The following is a 20,897-nucleotide window of genomic DNA, read 5'->3' on the forward strand; positions in this document are numbered from 1 at the left end:
TCTTGGACTAGCTCCTACCTATTTGAGTATCTTTTTAACAAGTACTCAAGGCCATTATGGATTACGTTCAAAGGACGTCCTACACTTGTTGGTCCCCCGTGTCCGAACAGAATTAGGTATAAAAAGCCCTCATGTTTGCTGCACCTTCTGCTTGGAACCTTCTTCAGAACTCGTTGAAATTGACTGCCTTTATTCCTTATAGACATTTTGTTTCAACTCTGAAGGATATGGAGCAGGTGAACATTGGTCAGTGTTGCTGTTTATAAAGTTGTAGTCTGCCTTATTCAACACAGGGGCTTGTGTTATATATGTATGTGTACTTGATGTCTTTTACATGTTCTTTTTGATTTTAATCTCAATGACACTCACCTGGTTAAATAAAACAAAAATTTTAAATTAAAAAATGTATGTTCTCATGGTCTGTGATGGAAGCAGTACTCAGATCCTTTACTTAAGTAATACTGCAATGTAAAAATACTCTGCTCATAGTCTGCTCATGGTGGAAGGGCCCATTGTCTACTCAAAGAACACACAAGAGAAAGCAAAATTTGCTGCCATGTGAGGTATAGTATGTGGTCTAGAGTGCAGTTGGAAGGCAGCTGAATTTTGCTAATGCCCCCAAATTGTCAGCAAATGTGTAACGCATTAATTATTTTTAGCGTTTTATATTACAAACTATAAATGTATATCCCTCACAATAATGAATGCAGACAATCCATGCACCCAAATGGAGCATGTGCAAGCCATGCAGGCTGCTGGTTAACAGTACTGACACCTTTTCAACTCTAAAGCACTGCATTTCTGTATTAAAGACACACATTCTATGGCTACTAGAATGAAAAAGACATATCCTGAGGCAAGATTTGATTGTCTCGTGTGCATCAGTGACTATAAAAAGGAGTAACTTACTTGGCCTTGTGCAGTAGTTTAATAGCCTCATCCCTTCTGCCTTGGTCTATGTAGAGCAGACTGAGCTCAACCAGAGAGTTGGGCACCAGGTAATGGTCAAACCTGATCTTCTTTTCACTGAGCACACACAGAAAGAATGAGAACTGTCCCATACAGGTACATTTTACAGATAGGTTTGCTTAGTTTTTCCAAGAGGGCAGGTGACAAATGGTTCTCACAAGAACTAGCTTGAAAGCCTCCTTAGTCATAAGCAGTCAATATCTGTGTGATTTCAACAAGCAGTAATGTCATTCTTGATTGCAAAGTAAACATTCACTTGACTTGATGTTGTTATGAGTATAATTGCTAAGCAAATATTACATTGTCAATACACCCACTTAAGAGCAGCCCTTAAATGAGAGGCATGAGGAATAGCTTGATTTAAGATTTGGACAAAAGCTAAGCATTAAAGCGTCTTTGACACACACACACACACACACACACACACACCTCTCTGTTCACAACAGGTGAATGGTTTTCTAGAAAATGTCTTGCAGAGTTGCATGCAGAGTGAACAGGGAATAATCATCACACACTTGAAATTAATCCACTGGAGCTCACCTGGAAAACACTTTGTTGAAGCATTCCTCAGCAGCTTGGAGGAGACCCTGGTTCTTCAAACAGAGACCCTTCAGCATGTGGATCAGACAGCGGTCATCCACTGAATAGTCATTTTCTGTAGAGGAAGGAGCAGACATCACCAGCACAGACGTTACACAGTCATGTGCGAAGTGATCTCATTTTGTCTACAGTTAAATGTTAGGTGGTAGGGGTTTTGTTCTGGCACAATGTTTGGAATACGTTGTGTTACCAGGAGATTCTAGCAGGGTGCGCTCTGCATCCACCAAAGTCTGCATCATGCCTTCAGTCAGTTCTGGTCGTTTGCTGATCATACTGAAACCGTTCCACATGTACATCATCTCCTATAATGAAACGATGAATACTGTTGGAAGGCTCTGAGAGTCAAGCATAGAGCTTATTGTGTGTGTGTGTGTGTGTGTGTGTGTGTGTGTGTGTGTGTGTGTGTGTGTCTCTCTTTACCAGCACTGGCACTGGTAACCGGGTTGGGCAGGGAGCCTTGTAGCGTCTGGCTTTACGGATAGCAAACTTCTCAGTCGGAGGAGACTTCCCTGCTATCTTCTGCTTGAAGGTGGGTACTTTTCTAAAGACACAGGGAAATAATAAAGACACATTTGAAAAGAACCCATGTAGAGTCGAGTGAAACTTCTGATATACGAAGAAGTCCTTTGGATGAGGGACGAAACGTCTTCCAGTATCTTCAACCAAGTCCAGTTGCCCTTGACCTTAACCTTCGTTGGATAACTATGACCTGGATGATAGACATCTTCTGATATACGCTTTTAAACATCAGTTTATTTATTTTTGGCCACTTGGGGGCAGTGTAACAAACTGTAAACCCAAAACTGACATATTACCACCATGTTAAGCTAATAGTCGCGTATTTACACATCCAGCAGACACAGAGCATTAATTTCGCGTCTTGTCTCTGTCCACCTGAAGAATTTACTCTCTTGTAGCTGTTTCAGTCTTAACAAAGTCCTGAAGGAAATATCTGTCTCTTTACCTGCTAAATGCTACACGATGTTGACCAACTATTCTCACTTTGCCTATGCAGTTCAGTGATTGGTAAAAACTTTGTATGCTATCTGCCAGTTTTTTTCTTTGCTGAAAACAGCTACCTCCTGCTGCTGAAAACAAGATTGATGAGAGAGGTGAGAGAGAACAAGAACGGTAAAGTTTTGAGCTGTAAAACAACTCTTAAGCTGTAAAGAGTTGGGCAATAATTCTCTGTGCATTTGTCATCCTTAATCTCTAATTTCACAATGTCATTTGAGCCGTTGTTCAAAACACTGATAAATGCAGCTTTAACAATGTATTCGTGTACTTACGAAGACTACACTGCAAATTATGCATTCCTTCAGAGCTGGTTGTGTGTGTTCTAGAAATTAACACTGCACGTCCGCAATATGAAGTTAAACCCAAGGCAGTGTTTCAAGGTCTGAAGAAACCACAACAACACAAAGTTTAGAAGAGACACAAACCTGCAATGGTACCACTGCAGATTTTTCACAACATAAACACCCACTTCACTCAAAAATGATTTTTGCTTATTGTTCCTTCACTTGGATGTTTGACCTTTACTGTATCAAATGATGTATGTGCAGAGTTTACAACTACTGAAGACAATGGAAAGAAAAAGTTTCTTTGCTCTCACATCAAATCAGAGTTTAAGATGTGGACAATCTAGCAGGATTTTTACATCACAATTAGTTTGGAAGCCGATCGTGGTCCAATATGCCATGAGATTTAAGAATTTTTTAATGAGGTAATTATTCAAAGCACTTTGTACATGTTTTGAGATGTACATTTAACAATTTAGTAACATCCTCCAGTGTTGTTCTGTTGTGCAAAACTAAAGGCTCCCCCAGAAGACATTTCAGCATTGGCCATCGATGATTCAGCCCTGATCTGCCCCATAGCAGATACTTTTTAATCCCCAGGTTCACACAAAGTACTCTGACAACAATGTGAACAATGCCACTTGCCTCCACATAGGTTAAATGCAAGTACATCATGAGCCTTATGATGCTTTCAGACCAAAAGCGAAGCGAGCGTTCGGGCGGTGAGTTTACATACAAAGTCAATGCAAAGACGCATAGAGCCGCGATTTCCTGTCGGGCGGCGCGAAGCGATGCGAAGGGGTAAGGCCGGCGATGCGAAGGAATTCGCGTGAGTTGAATATTTTCAAGAGCGGGGGATTGAAAATCTGCTGGACGGCTGAGAGCTGCTAAACGTGGGGCAGAGGAGCAGGGAGAGCAGCGCTGCAACAATTGGACAAATAAACCCCCGTAGTCGGTCGGATTCTGCTCTGACAACTACGCCGTTTACTCGCGGGAGGAGCTCAGAGTTAACTGCTTTTATTAAATTAGCTTTTTACTTTAGTTTTTGGGATTTCAACGTTGATTTATCTTCACTGGAGCTTCTCAGCAGCTAGCTTCCGTGCACATCCGGTTCCAGTATTGTTGTTAGCGTCGTTAGCTCTGTCGGACTACGACTTCATGTTTATATAAAAACCGGACAAAACTGGACATTGCTGGGAGAAAGCGAAGAGGTTGAACTACCTGGTGAGTTCAGAAAACATGTGTCTGTAACTTTATTCCAGCTATCATTGTACTTTACTGTGACCAAGTTAGCATAGCATAGCCCTGATCGATCCAAACTCCATTCAGAAAACAAACATTTAGAAGTTGTTGTCCTGCCGTCTTGCTGTCAGACCTGACAAAGCATGAATTCATATGTCAATTCAAATCTGCATCATGTTGTAGTTATTTTGGCATCAGTTTAATCCGTTTATTGCTATTTAATCACAGCGTTCATACAGTTGTGGTAAAGGCGAATTGTGTTTATTCGTGTTATTGCGTTAAAATCGCCTTCTCGCGTTGTGTGTCAACACTTGCAGCAAATGTACTCACGCGAGTAAAGAAAATTTGCAGTTGGTCTGAATGCAGCATTAGGACAACAGCAGCTTGTTTCTGAGATAAAACATGGAACAATTACAGTGTTGTGCATTTACCTAAAGAGCTCTACCTCATCCTCCCCAAAAGGCCTGGCCTCGTCTTTAGGCAGCATGCTGAGGTAAGCAGCTTTCATGTAAACGTACATGGCCTAACAGAGAGACACAAAGACAAGGTTCACTCATTTTATTTCGCAAGATGTTTGACTTGATCAATGCACACTTCTCTGGCCTGTCTTTTGATCTGTACCTTGGACCAGCAGCTCTCCTGGCTCAGTAGATCTGCATAGAAGTACGCCATCTTCCATGCTCGCTTATAGGTGAAGCACCACATCAGCTCCCAGTAGCACATGTGGTGAAACTGCTTCCAAGCTTGCTGGGCCTTGCAGCCATCTTCAAAGAGCGCCACCGCCTGGCAGCACAGTGACATTACATCACATAGCACATTAATAATAAAGAATATATAACAGTGACGCTGCATTTGAGGTATGTCGCGTGTTAAATATTAACATTAGGTGCTGGTCCTCTAACTAAACATTTCCTTAATATCACTGTGGTAACAGAAGTGAGTCATGCTTCACTCACTCCCATAAAAGGTATGCAATCACTTACAATTTTGTAAGTTTGAGAGATGAAAATGCTCTATTAAAACATTACATATAAAGGAAATAAAACACTAGTCATCATTTGTTTAAGCCTGACACATTTTATGAAACGCACCTCATCAATGTTCCCCTTGATCTCTTCAGTCCTGCCTGCAAAGAAGAGGAATATTGCTCCCTGTAAGGAAGGCGGAAAAAATACAATTCATAAAGTTAGATTTCAGCCTCAGGACTGCAATGTGTGTGTTATAATTCCCATCTAGCTGAAAGCAGAACTACTGTATAGCAATTACTCTTGGCAGTGTTTAACCAAGACATTTCTATTTTGGTTTGGTACACATTGTGTCAGAGCTTTGAGTTTGTTCTCTGGGATGGGCAGCCGTGTAGGTAAAAGGTGGAGTGGAGACACGGATTGTGAATCTACAAGAATGTGAGTCAGATGGAGTGGTAGGACGTATAGTCCAAAGGTGTGTGAGTGCATGTAAAATGAAGGAAAGATAGTGTATGGATTCAGGATGCAGAAGGGACCGCGTGAGTGGAAGGTGGAGTGAGCATCAGATATGAAAATCATCAGGGTGTGTGACTGGACGATAGAAAGAAAAAAGAAACAATGTGAATGGGAGGAGGGATTCATTAGAAAGAGATAACATGAATTTAGAAGCAATGGCGGAGTAAAAACTGATTAAAGGAACAATGACGCAAATAAGTTTAGGTGTTAGAAGAAAAAGAGAACCCAAGTTTGAATGAGGAACTGGCAAGAGACATGGAGGTATCTACTCATTTTCAAGAACTAAAAACATCAACTAAAAGAACAACAGTAACACATTACAAACTACAGTCTGAATCTATTGGCAATAAAAGGATAATTTTGGTTTACTTTGGACTTTTGTTTGCAGACTTACATGGATCTTATTTTTCTAGTTTTGGCCATCATTTCAATTATTAATAACTTTTTACTCACTTCGACAGACAGGGCAAGAAAACGAGCGAACAACCTGGTGCAAAACACACCCGGTGTTTGATGTTATAAAACACCTCATTGCACAAGGAAACTGTGTGAGCATAAAAATAAGTACATAAGGTCATATTTGTACCAGGAAGGTGCCCCACCTGATCCTTATTTGGTTCTAGAAGCTAGTTGGTGAACTACTGTAACTGGCGAGCCAACCGCTAACACAGACACCAGCAGGGAACAAGCTAACACGAGTCAGTCACTAAACCTACCTGAGCTTGTTTCACTTTTCCCAATATATCCCTGGGGTGCTAACTCGCCCTGGCATTTTTTTCTTGGGATTATACATCATCTCATTCAATAGTTATTGACAAAACAAAACCCACCACAGTAATAGAGAATAAGTTCACACAGTTTATCCAAAATACATAAATATCCCATCAACGTCTGTCTCGTAACGGTCTGCAAACCATTCCTCTTTTGTGGAGCAGAAGCCTATATACTCCGACAGAGGTTAAATTAAACTGGCTGACACACAGCTATTAAACTACAATAGCTTCCTCCATTTTGGACTTTCCAGCTCTCTGTTTCGCCAAAAGGTCAGCAGCGCTACAATAGCTTGCTATTGGTCAACAGCGCAAACTGGAGTGTGAAAGTTCACCAAAGTTTCCTTTTAAATGCTGGTTGCAAGATTTGCCAGCTGCTGTATATATAATTTGAATTAAAAAAAACAATAGTCAAACCAAAACCACTTTTGTGATGACTAGTTTCTCTGAAAAATCCATTTTCTTTTATAGATAACATTAGTCTATGAGGCCACATCTGGAGCTGAATAGCACACATATGGGTTAACATCTTCATTTCCAGACAGAAAGTCCCTAGTTTTCCCCAGAAAGTTATATATTCTGTACACAGATGATCCTTATAATCACTCACCCGTGGGTAGCGGAGCCGGAAAGGTTTCAGCAGCCTTTCAGCTTCATCCACCTCTCCCTCACCTGTGCCTGAGAGGACAGAACAGATATATGATACGATTAATCATCCAGAAATCCTCCTAGGAGTGAATCATGCGAGGAATTCAGTGACAGGTTTTGACACAATGAGAATCATCTGAATCTACCTAGTACTAGCACTACCTAGTATGAATGTGAGAAAGGTGTAGTAACAGAGCAGTAGCAGAGCGCACAGCATGGAGCGCAGATTCATCCCTGTCGCACCATCTTGCAGCAGGGACAGACCATATTCCTAAAACAGGACCAGAAAAACATCAATGAGTGTGTCAGTTAATGAGTGAATGCATCGTGGAGGAAATTTATATACCACACCTTGTCTCCAGAGAAGCCTGCAAACTCCAACACTTTGAGTATCCGTGGAGGAAACAGAGAGAGTGTCTGTAAATAAAAAAGACCTAATCAACTGTACAGTACAAATACACGATTAGTCAACTGATGGTGTTTAAAGATTATTTTGTGACGTACCAGATTAAACGCCCCTATTCCAAACGATATTCCTCCCTCTAAGTGAACGTGGCTGGGTCCTTTGAGACAGTTTTGAGATTTTATGAAGGAATGCAGTTCTCTGGATGATGAAAAGGCAACTATGTCAATTGCTGAACAACACAGCTCAGCATAATAACCCAATACTGTATGGCGTAATGACATGCATCTATGCAAAAAAATTGTTTACTTATAGGGGCAATCCAGCAATTAAACGTTCCACAAAGTTAAGAAACTTGTGAGATACAGATTTTAAAAAAAGATTTATCAAAATTTGTGCAACAGAGATCGAGATATAATAGGTCATGCTCCGAAACCACTTGATACTACATTTCCCATAATGCAACACAATAGCATCTTTTTTTAGGGAGCCTCCCTGCCTCATACGCCACACTTCCTGTTTATAACAGGTCTTCTGTTATTAAATTCGGAGTCTCCAAATCCACACCGATATAACCCTGATGACATCACTACGACATCATCAGGTTGTTGTTTTTTTAGAATGTTTCCTCCAAAATGCTCAGTAGCACTTGTCATTGTCGTGGAAATTGTATCTTGCTGGTGAGGGATTAAGCAAATAATTGAGTAACAACCAACCGTTTATTAACAAAAAAGAGAATAAACAGAGAAGTACTAAAACACATATACAGCTGGTCCAGAGACCTGCTGCCTAGGGCAGCTTCGGGTGTCTGGCCCTGAGCAAAGGGATGCATAATCATTTACACAGTCTAGGTTTCTATGTTTTGGGGAACAGAGATCCTCTCCCAGCCTTGAATGAATATTCAAGGAGAGGAGAGGAACAACAAGAGGTGGAAAACACCAAAACTATCTCACAGCTCTGACCTAAACCCTAGTAAATGTGGACAGACTAACATAAGGAGTATAGGAGAGGAAAGGTTAAGGACAAAAACACAATACATATATATCTATAAGCCATAACAAAATTAGTAATAACAATAGTAATAATAATAATAATAATAATAGTAAAATAACATGCATAAAGAGTTTAAATGTAAGAGAACAAAATTTTCTGTCATAACAAGTAAACTGTAAAATGTGCTCCTTTCGTAATAACCATAAAAGTACTTGTTTCAACAACTGCGAGTAGATTAAATTGTCAGGTAGTACACACGTATTAATTTACTACTTTACATTTAACACCACTGACATGCACTAAATATACACCCTGTTTTTCCTTTCATTACTTACTTGTATATTAGGTAACTGTTTCGTACTTTGATCCCTCCTTTGATAAAACTCACCATGTTCTCATCCTGCAAAATAAATAAATACGGGGGAATGAGAAGCGTTTATTAAATCAATCAATGAATTGAGGTGCTTGGATTAGATAGTACGACTTAAGTGGAACTTAACACATATATTTCATGCCATATATTCACTAGACACTTACTAAATTATACAAGGTCTTGAAAATCGGGACAATGTGGAAACTGTGGTGTGCTGTTATGCAGGATATACACATATTTATCAGGATGTACAGCTAGTTCTGTGTTTCAAAAAGCAGATTAGCCTACTGCACCTGTAGGAAGGTGAGAGCAGCTCTTTGGAGTTGACACTCCGCATAACACACTTCAGCATGAAGCTGCACTGAAAAAACACACCCATACACACAGACATATAGTAAATAACATACAATGATCACAGTCAACAAGTAGTAGAGCAGAAAATCCAGCCAAATACAGTTGAGCTGCCAGACTTAATATTCCATTATGGTTTGGCTTCTGCCCGACTGTATCATTAGATTTAAGGCCATTATGGGCCTTTCCTTGTCTTCCTGAACATGCACACACATATATTTGCAAAAAAGAATTTCAATATTTTGGTTCAATACTTTAGTTTATGCCAAAATATCTGACAGATGAATGAACCATCTGCCTCAGCTGTCCGTTGAGTTTAGTGCTAATTGGCATGTTAGCATGTTAACTAAACTAAGATGGTGAACATTACACCTGCCTAACATCACTATGCTAGCATTGTCAGTGAGCATGTTAGCTTGCTGATGCATTTAGATTAGTAAGCTTAGTTTCTCTCTGGATGTTGGATAGTCAGTGGAAAATTAAATCATTACTGTTGGATATAGAGAAGTTGACAATATATGACCTTTTTAGATACTGTAGGGCTGCGCGATTATGGCAAAAGTCATAATCAGGATTATTTTGGTCAATATTGAGATCACGATCATTTAACACGAATATTTATCGACTCAGAAAATATCATGCATTTACTGAATACTTCATTTTTTTTTTTTAATTACGGACGGGCCACCGAGGGAGCTCTGTGTGTGTGTTTAACAAAGATTTGGTAACCCCCCGTTTTTATAACAACACAAAACAAGAACATCATTGTGAAACGTAATTCAGCACAATAATCGTATTATCATGATTATCTTGTTTTCATTATTGTTGGAAGCCAAAATCATAATTGATAACAAAAGATTGATTAATTGCAAGTTAACAAATTTGCTATCGAACTCCATTGCAAATGTTCTGCATATTTAGCATTATGGGCACTGCCAATTCTGCTTGTTTTTTGATTAATTGAAATAAATAAATTGCATTTACTGTTTATGGATGAATTTAAAAAAGGAGTGCGCCATCCAAGCCTTTTACCTTCTGTGAGTGATTGCCCTCCTGACTTGTTAGTCAAACCTGGGGATTTCCGTCGAAACCTGAAACACCAAACAAGATCTCAGTATCAACAAAAGATTGTTGTCGCCTTACAATGCATTAAAAGATTAAGTCATGCAGAAGGCAGATACGTGCAGGTGGGGGAATAAAACAGTAACACTATAAGGATGTATGGAAAACACAATACAGTGATTATTACTGTGAGAATGCCCGTTTGAACAGGTGAGCTTTTAGGTTGGATTTGATGCTTCTATGGCATCAAGACTGTCAAATGTACCTGAGCACCCATGTTGCTGAGACATGAGGTGGGGAGAGTCTGAAGATGAGCGCAGGTAGCAGGAGGGGGTGTACTCCTGAAGGGCTTTGAAGGTGAGCAGAAGGCTTTTATAGTCAATCTGGTATTGGACAAGGAGCCAGTGTAGATTGGTGAGTGTGGGGCCAAATGATTTGGTGCGGGTAATGATCTGGAATGTGTGGACCAAGACTTCAGTGCTGGATTGAGGCAGGGATGTTGCAAAGGTGGAAGAAAAGGGATCTGGGGGATGTTATTTACGTGAGGTGCAAACAAAAGGGTGCTGTCCAGAGTGACACAGAGGCTCTCCACTTGCTTGGACAAGGGTACGGGGAAGCAATCGATGTGGATGTGTGGGGTTTTGGTGTTCAGGGCTTTGAAGCCAATGAGCAGGGCCTCAGCTTTGCTGCCACTGAGCTTCAAAACTTTCATACTCATCCAGCTGCTGATGTCCTGGAGGCAGGTGGCAAGGGAGGGAGGAAGGTGGTAGTAGTGGTGTGACTATAGTCCCTTTTCCACCAGATGGCACCAGCTCAACTCGCCTCGACTCTATTAGCCTTTTTTGGTTTTCCGTTGGGCGAATCTGATACCTGGTTGTTTTTTTGAAATAACCTCGGTCAAGGTTCCAAGCCAGCTGAGGTGATTGTGAGAGGGGTTGGTGATGGCGTATCCGTAATGGATAAGACACATGCCTTTGGTGTGAGAGGCCTGGGTTCAATCCCCCACATCCCCCATCCACCAATGTGTCCCTGAGCAAGACACTTAACCCCTAGTTACTCCAGAGGCGTGCGACCTCTGACATATAGGCACCAAAAGCGAGTAGAGGCGAGGCGAGTGGAGCTGGTACCAGCAATGGGTAAGCACCATATCCCTGCTAACCACACCATTCATCGTGTCCATTTTTGCTATCTTCATGGCACCGCTCATGCAAACACAGTCAAATTGGTATTGTGGGCAGAAACAGGCCATGTAAATGCACTCATGTAAATTCATAGCGTGCAGACTGTGGGGTTAGCAGCACATTAGAGAATAATGTGAGGTGTTTTGAAAGATGTGGAGACAGTGTGAATTCCAGCCTATTAAATGAGTAAAATGATGACTATTTAAAACAAAACCAGGTGAAAAAAAATCTACATTCGCGAGACATCCTGACCTCTGGCAGACCTCCTGGGCACTCTTCATGGTATTTCCTGCATTGCTGATGTCATCATGCTGGAAAGTCATCATGGCCTGCATTTCTAGCACTGTGGCGTAGATAAGAGCATGGTACATACTCTCTTTCACTCTACATAGGAAACATGGAGTCACAGAATCAACATCAAACACATCATACTGCCAGCAAACAGAGGTAATGTTAGGAGGATAGCTACTGTATAACCAGCACATTTTCCTGTTGAGAAAAGATAAGATTAAATAGCTGGTTCTCTTTATTCTTCCTATCTCCTCTCTGTCTTGTGCTTAGTGTTTATTTTGCAGCGCTGCCATTTTGTTGGCTGCTAAATCAGTCAGGCCTTGGGCGTCAGCTTCAGCAAACACCTCATATCCTGGAGAACTGAAGCCTACGGGGCACCCCCATGTCTTGGCTGACAGGAAGCACACTACTTCGCAGTTCACACCACAGACTTTTCTTACAGTGCTGACATCATACTAAAACAAAGCATACAGTACACTACCACCTGAAAGGCAGACAGAAACAGCTGGTTAAAACCTCTGTGGAGCCAAACATCAGGATTGCTCTGTTACCTTGGCCGCAGCATGTCCAGGCTCTCATTGAAGTGGTTGTTAAGGAAGAGATCCAAGGCCTCCATGCACTCATCCAGGCACTCTTTCAAGGTCATCTGTGATGATCTGCTGCACAAACACGGATAATGAAAAAAAAAAACATGCACACAGCAAATGCATTAAACTGTGACAGAGCAGTGTGTATATGGGGGGTAGAGGGGAATGCAAGGCCAGCAGCAGAACAGTAAATACAGGATCCGTTGCACAGGTGAGAGGTTCACAGCAATGAAGCATTTAAGCTTGTCTAAGTGAAGGTCTTCCCACTGAACACGGCGCTGATCTGATGCAATAAGTGCTTCAAGACAACATACAATGTGGCATCTGTCCTAAATAGGATTAAAAAGTTTTACCAGTGTTATCAGTAACCTAACAGCTGTTTTGTTTACCAAGACCCTTCTGCTGCGGTCTTGCACACTTACACGGGACTGCTTCCTGGTGCAGCAGTTCACCAGAGACTTTAATTTATCTGGACCTTTGACAACTGCTCGATAAAGAGTTAACTCGGCACTGGGACTAAACCGGTGCATTAACGTGTCCAGGTGCAGGTCAGAGTGAATTGTTATTAGTTTTATTTCCAGTGCAGCTTGTTTTCACCATTTGCACACCGAAACATCTCACCCGGCTAAGATGTCCAAGCTTTATGGAAACAATACAAACTTTTTAGCGTGACAGTGACTTTCCAGTTGCCATGTACTCACTTCTGTGCAGCATTTTCGTCTTTCCCATTGGACATGTTCTCTCTCCGAGCGGCGGCGTGACCCGCCACCCCAACACCTGTTAGGAGCTCAGCTGTACTTCGCCACTAAACTCTATAAAACCACGCAGTCAAACGAGGCCAGTTGAAGAGAAATTGGCGTCAAGCTGCTGCTACAAAGACTTTCCCGTTGGTTAAATCCACGTGAAGTGCTCCGAGGATAAAGGCATGCGTCCATCTGCGTAGATCCAACACTTTGAGTGAGTGCAGTAGAGGCGCGTCTGACTCCTCCTCTGTGACGTCACTGCCACGAACACGTTATTCAGTATTCAGGTTGATTTAAAAAAATAAATAAATAAATTCAGGTTGATTTTTAGTTTGTGGTCTCATGCGACCAGCTGCTAGTTAAATGGTCATCTGGAGGTATTACACTAAAGTTTGGTTAAAATAGGGTGTGCAGTAGAAACGACTTCTTTGAAATATATAATTCCCTTTCCTCCAATTTCCCCTGATTCGAACTTAGGTGCTTAAAATGTGCAGTAAATTATTATTCAGCTTCATTGGCACATAACATCATCTGAGTCGGCCTATGCTATAGGTTTGGTAAAATGAAGCTTTATACTTGAGGGGATTGGGAGACAAAATGTTACTTTACTCGAGGAGGCACAAAAAATAGACTTTTTAGAATTATTAATAGATTTTTTTTTATTATTAAGAAATTAATGTGTAGGCCTTATTAGTTCGGTGCCACTTATCTGATTCCAAACTAAGTAAAAAGTCAGATGTTACAGTTAATGTTACAGTACAGCCACTTGGGGGCACTGTTGCCATATTTATTTAAAATGTGGAGCCACGCGACGTTGGCATCGTGTATTCTTTTTACAGCCATGGTTTTCAACAATTGCAGAGACACCGAAAGTCAAAAAAGAAAAGAAATTTATAAATCAAATAGAAATGCATAAATTAAGTGCCTCTTTTTATTCTTTGATGACCTATGAAAGACCAGGTGAGGAAAGGGAACAGGTGAGGCAAAATCCAGAACACAATGTAATTGCATGAGAAGATGTGGCCTCTTCCGCAGAGTGGTTTAAAGCCCATCCCAGGATGAAGTTACTTTCCCTTCCACCTTAGTCTCAAGCACGGACTTGAAAAGAAAAAATCTATCAAAAACATCTGTCATGTGGATCACTGTTTGACTTTACTGAAGCTGACTCTGAGGTGTGAGCTGCACAGAGCCATTATCCACCTTATGTTCATAAACATGGCCAAAAACATAAATTGTCCTAGTAATGTATGTTACCGGGATACCGCGACCCACCACAACACTGCTCAGTGTTCAGTGCTCCTTGTAGGATGCAAGTCTCTAACTTAAGTAGAGGAATGACCAAAGTTTTTCCTGAATATATTCCAGGATTTTCCTTTAATCACCCCTCTGTACATACTGATTGGTCTGGACACCCTGATAAGTAGCTGACCCTTCTGAACCTGTCTGTCTGATTCAATCCCATTTTGATAGGATGAGAAGAGAGTGTGAACCTCTTCCTGACTGCTGTCCTTGATGATCTTTCAAGCTTTCCAAAATTGCAGAGGGTAATGCACCTAGAGTCGTGTGTGCCAGTCGTTTTAAAGTCCTAAGCAGTACAGATTTAGGTGCAACTCCCCTCAATGTGCAATCAAATAAAGATAAAAAGTTCAAATAAATAAAGTATTTGATAGAAATTCACACATACCGGTAAAAAGATATTGAACAGTCAGTGTGATAAATAAACTATAAAAACAATATATATGTTACAGCTGGACACGCCCAGATTTTTGTGGATGGAGAGCTGTGTTGATGGCATCTTCTTTTGACCTGTTAGTTCTGTAAACAAATTCAACTCGTTCTCATCTCAGTGCGTCATTATGATGCTTTTAGAAAGCGTGAAAAACTGAAGGTATAGTCCATATGAAATGCCACCGTTTGCTACGTCGCAGCAATACAAAGGAGGTTAACACTACATGCTAGCACATCGGCCATGAGGTCAATGTGCACAGTCAGGATGGGGTCCTTTCATGACATGCATAAAGTCAGTGAGTTAGGTTTTGACACTAGCATTTCTGATGGTTATGGTAAGGGTAGGGGGGCGCTAGCTACGTTCTTGTTAAAGGTGTTGACAGCCCCCCGAAGCTCCCTACCCTTACCATAACCATAACCAAGCCAGGAGAGAAGGAAGGAGGAGACGCGAGGAGAGAGGGGTCGAGGAAACGGGCATTTAAATGAGATGTCCTTTCCTTGGAGCCCTCATTTTAAAGCGACGTCAATTAAATATGACCTGTTGCACAGCTGCATCATCCGTCCACTGTTTGAGCTGTGATCTCTGTCAGAGTAGCAGACCAGCATTTGGCACTAAAGGCTACAGACAATTTCTTCACAATCCAGAATTATGTCTGTCAACATTATAACAGTAGAAACATCTCGAGGTTCCAATAAACATTACAGCATCTGTTGAAAACAGTCACAGATTACAGCAGCCTAATCATTCCTACACAGTAGGCTACTACTTTTTTTGCGGTGCGCATTTTGTCTGTAAACAGGAGATGATTTCAACCCTCATTGTAATAAACTTGACAAGACAGAGAGAGGAAACAGAATTAAACTTTCAGCTTCTATAATCCATGTTTAGACTCTGCGGAGCTCAGCACTGATCAGGAGGACGGCTGTTTTACTCCAAACAGTTTCACAGGATGAACCTGGACTGTGTGTGAGACCTTTTGGATGTGGAGAACAACAAAATGAACAACATTAACATTAGATCCTGACCGATCCTGTCGACCCGTCGGGTGATTTTAATATTAATTTATGTTGCTGTTGCTCGTGCGTAAATGCGCACAGTGTCTTTGGGGAGACGCCTCATCCAGCCGCTTTTTAATGTTCATTTTTACAAACCACATTCAACAATAACATCAGTGATGTCAAAGTGAAATGACATTAAAGAATGCGGTTAGAACAGCGCTTTATGAGGCGCTCGATGTTCATTTTAAGAATTGAGATGTCCTTCAAGATGGCGCGCTAAGATCGATATCTGGGTCACACAGAAATTTGGGAAATGAGAAAGGCCCATAGCCTACTTTTGAAGAGTCAACCCAAGGCTCTGAGCTGCGCTCTGACCTCCGCGTTTATCTCAGTGATTGTGCGTGGAGTCCACTGCAAACACTGAAGTGAGTCTTACCCCGCCCCGGGATTCAGAGTGGAGCTCGGCGATCGAGAATACTTTTAAGAAGACACCACAATCAGGGTGCGAATAACAGGGGAGCCGGGGGTTGCTTAGCGCCCCTAAAGAAGACATCAGCTCCCCTAAAAGCATGATTTGTGATATTTTGGGGGGTCTCTAAAATATTGACAGCATTTTTTATTACCATTATATTTCTCTGTCATCATGGATCCATGCGTAAATTCCGGAGCGTCAAACTTGCGTCCGCAGCGGGCCGGTCGGTCCGCGATCTCTTGTCCCTAGTCCGCCCCAATCTTCTCCGGTACGGGTTGTGTCGCTAGTACGGTCGACCCGCTGTAAAAGGTTCGTGATCGTCCTTTCTGGCTGGATATTACGCATGATCCATGCAGTACTGCAGCTGGGGGCTCTCTGCAGCGCCACGCAATTTTTCAAAATTCTTCCCTCCCACAGAGAAAAGAAAGGACAGGTCGCGAACAGCTGTTGTGTGAAGCGTAATTGTATCAAAATGGCTATATATGATAATAATATTTTTCTTATTACAATAATATGACAAACATGCCTGCTACTTTAACAGTCAGCCTAGGCCTACATGCTTGCAGTTATTAATGATTCAGCAGAAAGAATCAGTCTGCACCCCCACCCGTAGGGGAGAGTAAAACGTTTTTACTTTACATTTTATGTATTCCAACCTTATTAGGTGTGAATGTTAAAAATCATAACTTTGCACAAAGTAGAGGAGACAATAACGTGTCTTTTGATATTTCAGCTGAAGGGCTATGTTAAGCTATAACCTTATGATCTAGCCAACATTAGCACACATGTCAGTTTGGGGTAAGTTGTCACATGTGATTACTTGCCCCAGTACAAATAAACACATATAACATGCTCAAAAAACTATGATGTTGTGTAATTACCTCTGACACTAGTATTAAATCATTCTGTAAATAAAATAGTATGCACTGTAGTTTACAGCAGCAAGACTAAATTCATGACAGAGTATTTACGGTCTTACACTGTAGGCATATAGTGTGTTAGTAGATACAAACCCACACACACCACATCATCCAGTTATTAATGAAAGGATAGCAGACAAATAAGCTTGTAATTTATTTGTAATTGCAAGGAGGAATGTGTATATTTAAGGAAGGAAGAAAATTATCAGCAGAAGACAGAGAATGACATAATGTTAAAGGCAGTCAGGCAGGTGAAGTTGAAGAACAAATCAATCAGAAGTACAGCTAAAGATTTTGACATAAGCCGCTGACATCTCTTTTGGCCTCATTTATGTGGAGCCTTTTTTATGCAGTATTCCAAAGAAGACGTGGTTTAAGTGTGTGAAATGCAAAAAATGGGCCTGCGATGTTTGCACCTCAGGCCAGGCAATATATGTGTATATGTGTGCCAGAACTGTGACTCTAAACACGTCTGATTAGTCAGATACAGATGTACATTGTAGAGAAATGCACATTGTTGCATTAGTGTGTTTAAACACCACATCTGTTTAGTTAAGAAGTTATACATTTAAGCAAGTTATCTGCAGCATTACATTCAGTTACAATAGATCTATCTGCACTCCAGAGAACGTTAGATTTCCAAATGATCTAGGCTTGATTGTTGATTGATTTTATTTTTAGTTCTGGTAACAATTTGAAATTGAAATCAGTATTCACAATTAAGTGTTCTAACTGTCTGATAATGCAGTGTGACAACTTACCTGCCGATGGGGCAAATTGTCACAAGTGCACAATCTCTATTCAACAGTCTACAGCTCCATAATGAGATAAGATAGGAGGAAGTAATGAATACAAAACCACAACCAATTGTGACAACCCCCCCCCCCCCCCCCCCCCCCCCCCCCCCCCCCCCCGGAAGCTACCTCTGCTGAATGCAAATTATTGTTCGTTTTATTAGAATGTTTTTTTTTTTTATTATATCCTTAACTTACTTTAATAAAACATACTTTCCAACCACCAGTGGAATGTTTGTGTTGACAAACTGTTTATTTTCTATTTTTTACTTGTTGGGGTTTATTAAAATATAGGAAACCATGAGTCGGTTTTTATTGGTGTCTATATTGATTATGTTGTCGTTTTTTTAATTTCCATCAAAAACACTGGACACAATGGCTGTAAGAAGTACAATCCTCCATTTTAATGGCAGATAAGAAATAAATCACTACGTACTTATGAAGGTATATTCTTATTTAAACTTTATTTCTATGGTTGCATATTGTAGCGGTAAAATCATGCACATTGTCATGAGAACACACAGCGATGCAGCCGCACACACGTTATTGCACACAGATCTTTATTTTATAGATCAGACTTTTACAAGAATATTTCAGTTTCATATACTTTGAATAAACCTTTGAGCACAAAGAGAGTCTATCTGATATGTTTAATGAATTAATAGTTAGGTCAAATGAAAAACATATTTGGGGTAGGCTTATAGGCCATGTGTTAGAATCGGGACAAACAATTAACAATTTTTATAAAAACAACATTTAATTAAATAGATTTTGAAAAGGAAAATTAGATAATAATTAAATATTTAGAAATAAATATGTTTTTGTAAGTTTTTTTAATCTAAGTTGAATGATCAACACTGGGGACATGGCAAAAAACACAAGGTGGTAGAACAGGAAACTATGGAGGTCGCGAGAGGAAATGGGTACAGGGGGACAGACAGGGGGAAGAGAACTAATATCACTGTTAAGACGTGTTACCATACCATTTCTCAGACTTCAAACAGTAAACTATGACTGGAGACAGTGGAAGTATCACGGCTGCCCTTCAGCAGTATATCCTAAACTTCATCTCTCGGTTTGATGTACGGCTGGGCTATGAAGAACCTCAGGGGCTGGTTATTATCATTTACTGTGCCGGAGAGAGGCTCGGAGTAATTTCCATCTCTACACTGCTAAGGGGGATCTTCAACATCAACGGAGCAGAGTAACGGGACAACGAGACAAGTGCTGCGCTGTTGGTAGGCTAAGTCTTTTCAAGATAAGATTTAAAGCAAAATAGTAAATATATATATAGTATATATATATCTTACAGCGTTATTTTGAATAATTATCTGTGAATTAGTCTGAAGTTTAACAAAAAACATATTAAGTTATGAATGATGATGCTGAAAATGATCATTTTTCCTGCCTGCCCTACCTCAGTGACATTGAACTAGGCTACTTGCTACAATAAATATTTACTTAAGCATCTTGCAGTAATATGGCAATTTTAATATAGCCTAGTTGTGTGCAATTTAATACATTTAAATATTTGTTAATGGTATTTGGCGATTGGATCACCTATGACGATTGAAGGGATGGTTTTGTCATGCCCCGAGATTAAGGCGATTTTAACTAACTCACAGCTGTACTTCTGATTGATTTGTTCTTCAACTTCACCTGCCTGACTGCCTTTAACATTATGTCAAGCGGTGTACTGTAATTCTCTGTCTTAGCACTTCAGCTGAAGTATCAAAAGTCACTTCTCATATTTTCTCCTCTATTTTGTGCAAAGTTAACATTTTGAACATTCATACCTAATAAGGATGGAATACATAAAATGTAAAGTACAAATGTTTTACTTTTGAAGCAAAAAAATTATAAAATTGTGCTCACGTCAGAATAGAGTGACTTTGACCACATTGAACAGGAAGTTGAACATAGAAAAAGAAGTCACACAAAATGGCAGTGTGACAACTTACACACAAGACTACTTACCTGCTCTCCCCCACTACCAGCTGCACCTTATATTGAGACATTTAAAATGATTACATTCAACACAGCTTATATTTTAATTGTAGGCCTCTTTAGACAGAAATGTTGCGATCTTGTATACAGAAATATAATAGCAATATAATTTACAAAAACGTGTACTGTCAAGAATAGCAGCTTATAAAATATGTTGACCTGAGGTGGGTGAGTAACTTTTTTGAAGGTTAAAGATTTTCTTTCAGTATGACTTTATTGAAATAATCCTAACAAACCTGTTTTTGTTTAAGTTGCAGACGCGATTTCAAAATGGAAATGGAAAGGCCCTGGTCTGTGCGGTCTACAAGTCCGAGGATAATGCTCTTTAACTGCACCAGGCACCACCACAACAAGAAAATGCACAGACGATGCCCATCAAATGCTCCTATATGACAGTCAATTAATAAAATGAATTCAATCATTATCTGTAATATTGCTCTGTTGTCCTTCTATTTCTACCATAAATCTTGGATAGGGGTTATTTAAAGCTATTAGAAAGACTAGTATGGTTACATTTCTGAAATATTTATTTCAAGTGAAATAAACACACTCAAAGCTTTTTCATGACTATTATTTTTTAATATCTTTAAAATTTTAGATGCCAGGAAAAATTAAGACAGGGAGCCCATTAAAAAATGATCCGGTTGCAAGAGAAACACATTTTTAAAACATGTAAGCTTGAATACCACTTTTGTAGTTTTTAGTTTTAGCCTAGTCACACCTTCCAGGTTTTTTTATGGGAATATGCCAGTTTATGAGTTCTCATGTTTTATCAGACGAGGAAGAGAGGAAAAAACTTTGAAACTGCAATCAGCCAGCTGTCCAGAATAGTATGAATATGCATGAACGGAAGTTAACGCCCATCTAAGGTTTTGTTACGTTTCGTGCTGAACTCAGCCTTGATGAAGAATAGATGAAGTTGCAGGAAAAGGCTAGTGAAGCCGATCCTGTGAAACCACATATTGTTACATGCCCCCCCGCA

The 20,897-nt window shown here is 40.3% G+C and overlaps 1 protein-coding gene across 2 annotated transcripts in view; it reads right to left on the reverse strand.

The window, feature by feature from the left end:
- The window catches only part of zgc:158403 (tetratricopeptide repeat protein 39A), a 19,257-nt gene extending 6,024 nt beyond the window's left edge, over window positions 1–13,233 (reverse strand). The window contains exons 1-17 of one of the 2 annotated variants that reach the window (XM_046039449.1): window positions 12,954–13,233; window positions 12,217–12,321; window positions 11,627–11,758; window positions 10,164–10,222; window positions 9,074–9,141; window positions 8,743–8,807; window positions 7,516–7,615; window positions 7,363–7,428; window positions 7,174–7,282; window positions 6,974–7,041; window positions 5,204–5,263; window positions 4,734–4,895; window positions 4,544–4,635; window positions 1,990–2,110; window positions 1,760–1,871; window positions 1,510–1,624; window positions 910–1,026 (exon numbers count right to left, since the gene is read on the reverse strand). In XM_046039449.1, the coding sequence (XP_045895405.1) occupies window positions 910–1,026; window positions 1,510–1,624; window positions 1,760–1,871; window positions 1,990–2,110; window positions 4,544–4,635; window positions 4,734–4,895; window positions 5,204–5,263; window positions 6,974–7,041; window positions 7,174–7,282; window positions 7,363–7,428; window positions 7,516–7,615; window positions 8,743–8,807; window positions 9,074–9,141; window positions 10,164–10,222; window positions 11,627–11,758; window positions 12,217–12,321; window positions 12,954–12,988 (1,586 nt within the window). In that variant the 5' untranslated portion in view covers window positions 12,989–13,233. Of the gene's footprint in view, window positions 1–909; window positions 1,027–1,509; window positions 1,625–1,759; window positions 1,872–1,989; window positions 2,111–4,543; window positions 4,636–4,733; window positions 4,896–5,203; window positions 5,264–6,973; window positions 7,042–7,173; window positions 7,283–7,362; window positions 7,429–7,515; window positions 7,616–8,742; window positions 8,808–9,073; window positions 9,142–10,163; window positions 10,223–11,626; window positions 11,759–12,216; window positions 12,325–12,953 lie in introns of both variants that reach the window. The other variant, XM_046039441.1, reaches the window with a different exon arrangement.
- Window positions 13,234–20,897: the final 7,664 nt, after the last annotated feature.

This window comes from Micropterus dolomieu, linkage group LG02 (genome assembly GCF_021292245.1).
Source record: "Micropterus dolomieu isolate WLL.071019.BEF.003 ecotype Adirondacks linkage group LG02, ASM2129224v1, whole genome shotgun sequence".
In the NCBI taxonomy this organism is placed as follows: domain Eukaryota; kingdom Metazoa; phylum Chordata; class Actinopteri; order Centrarchiformes; family Centrarchidae; genus Micropterus; species Micropterus dolomieu.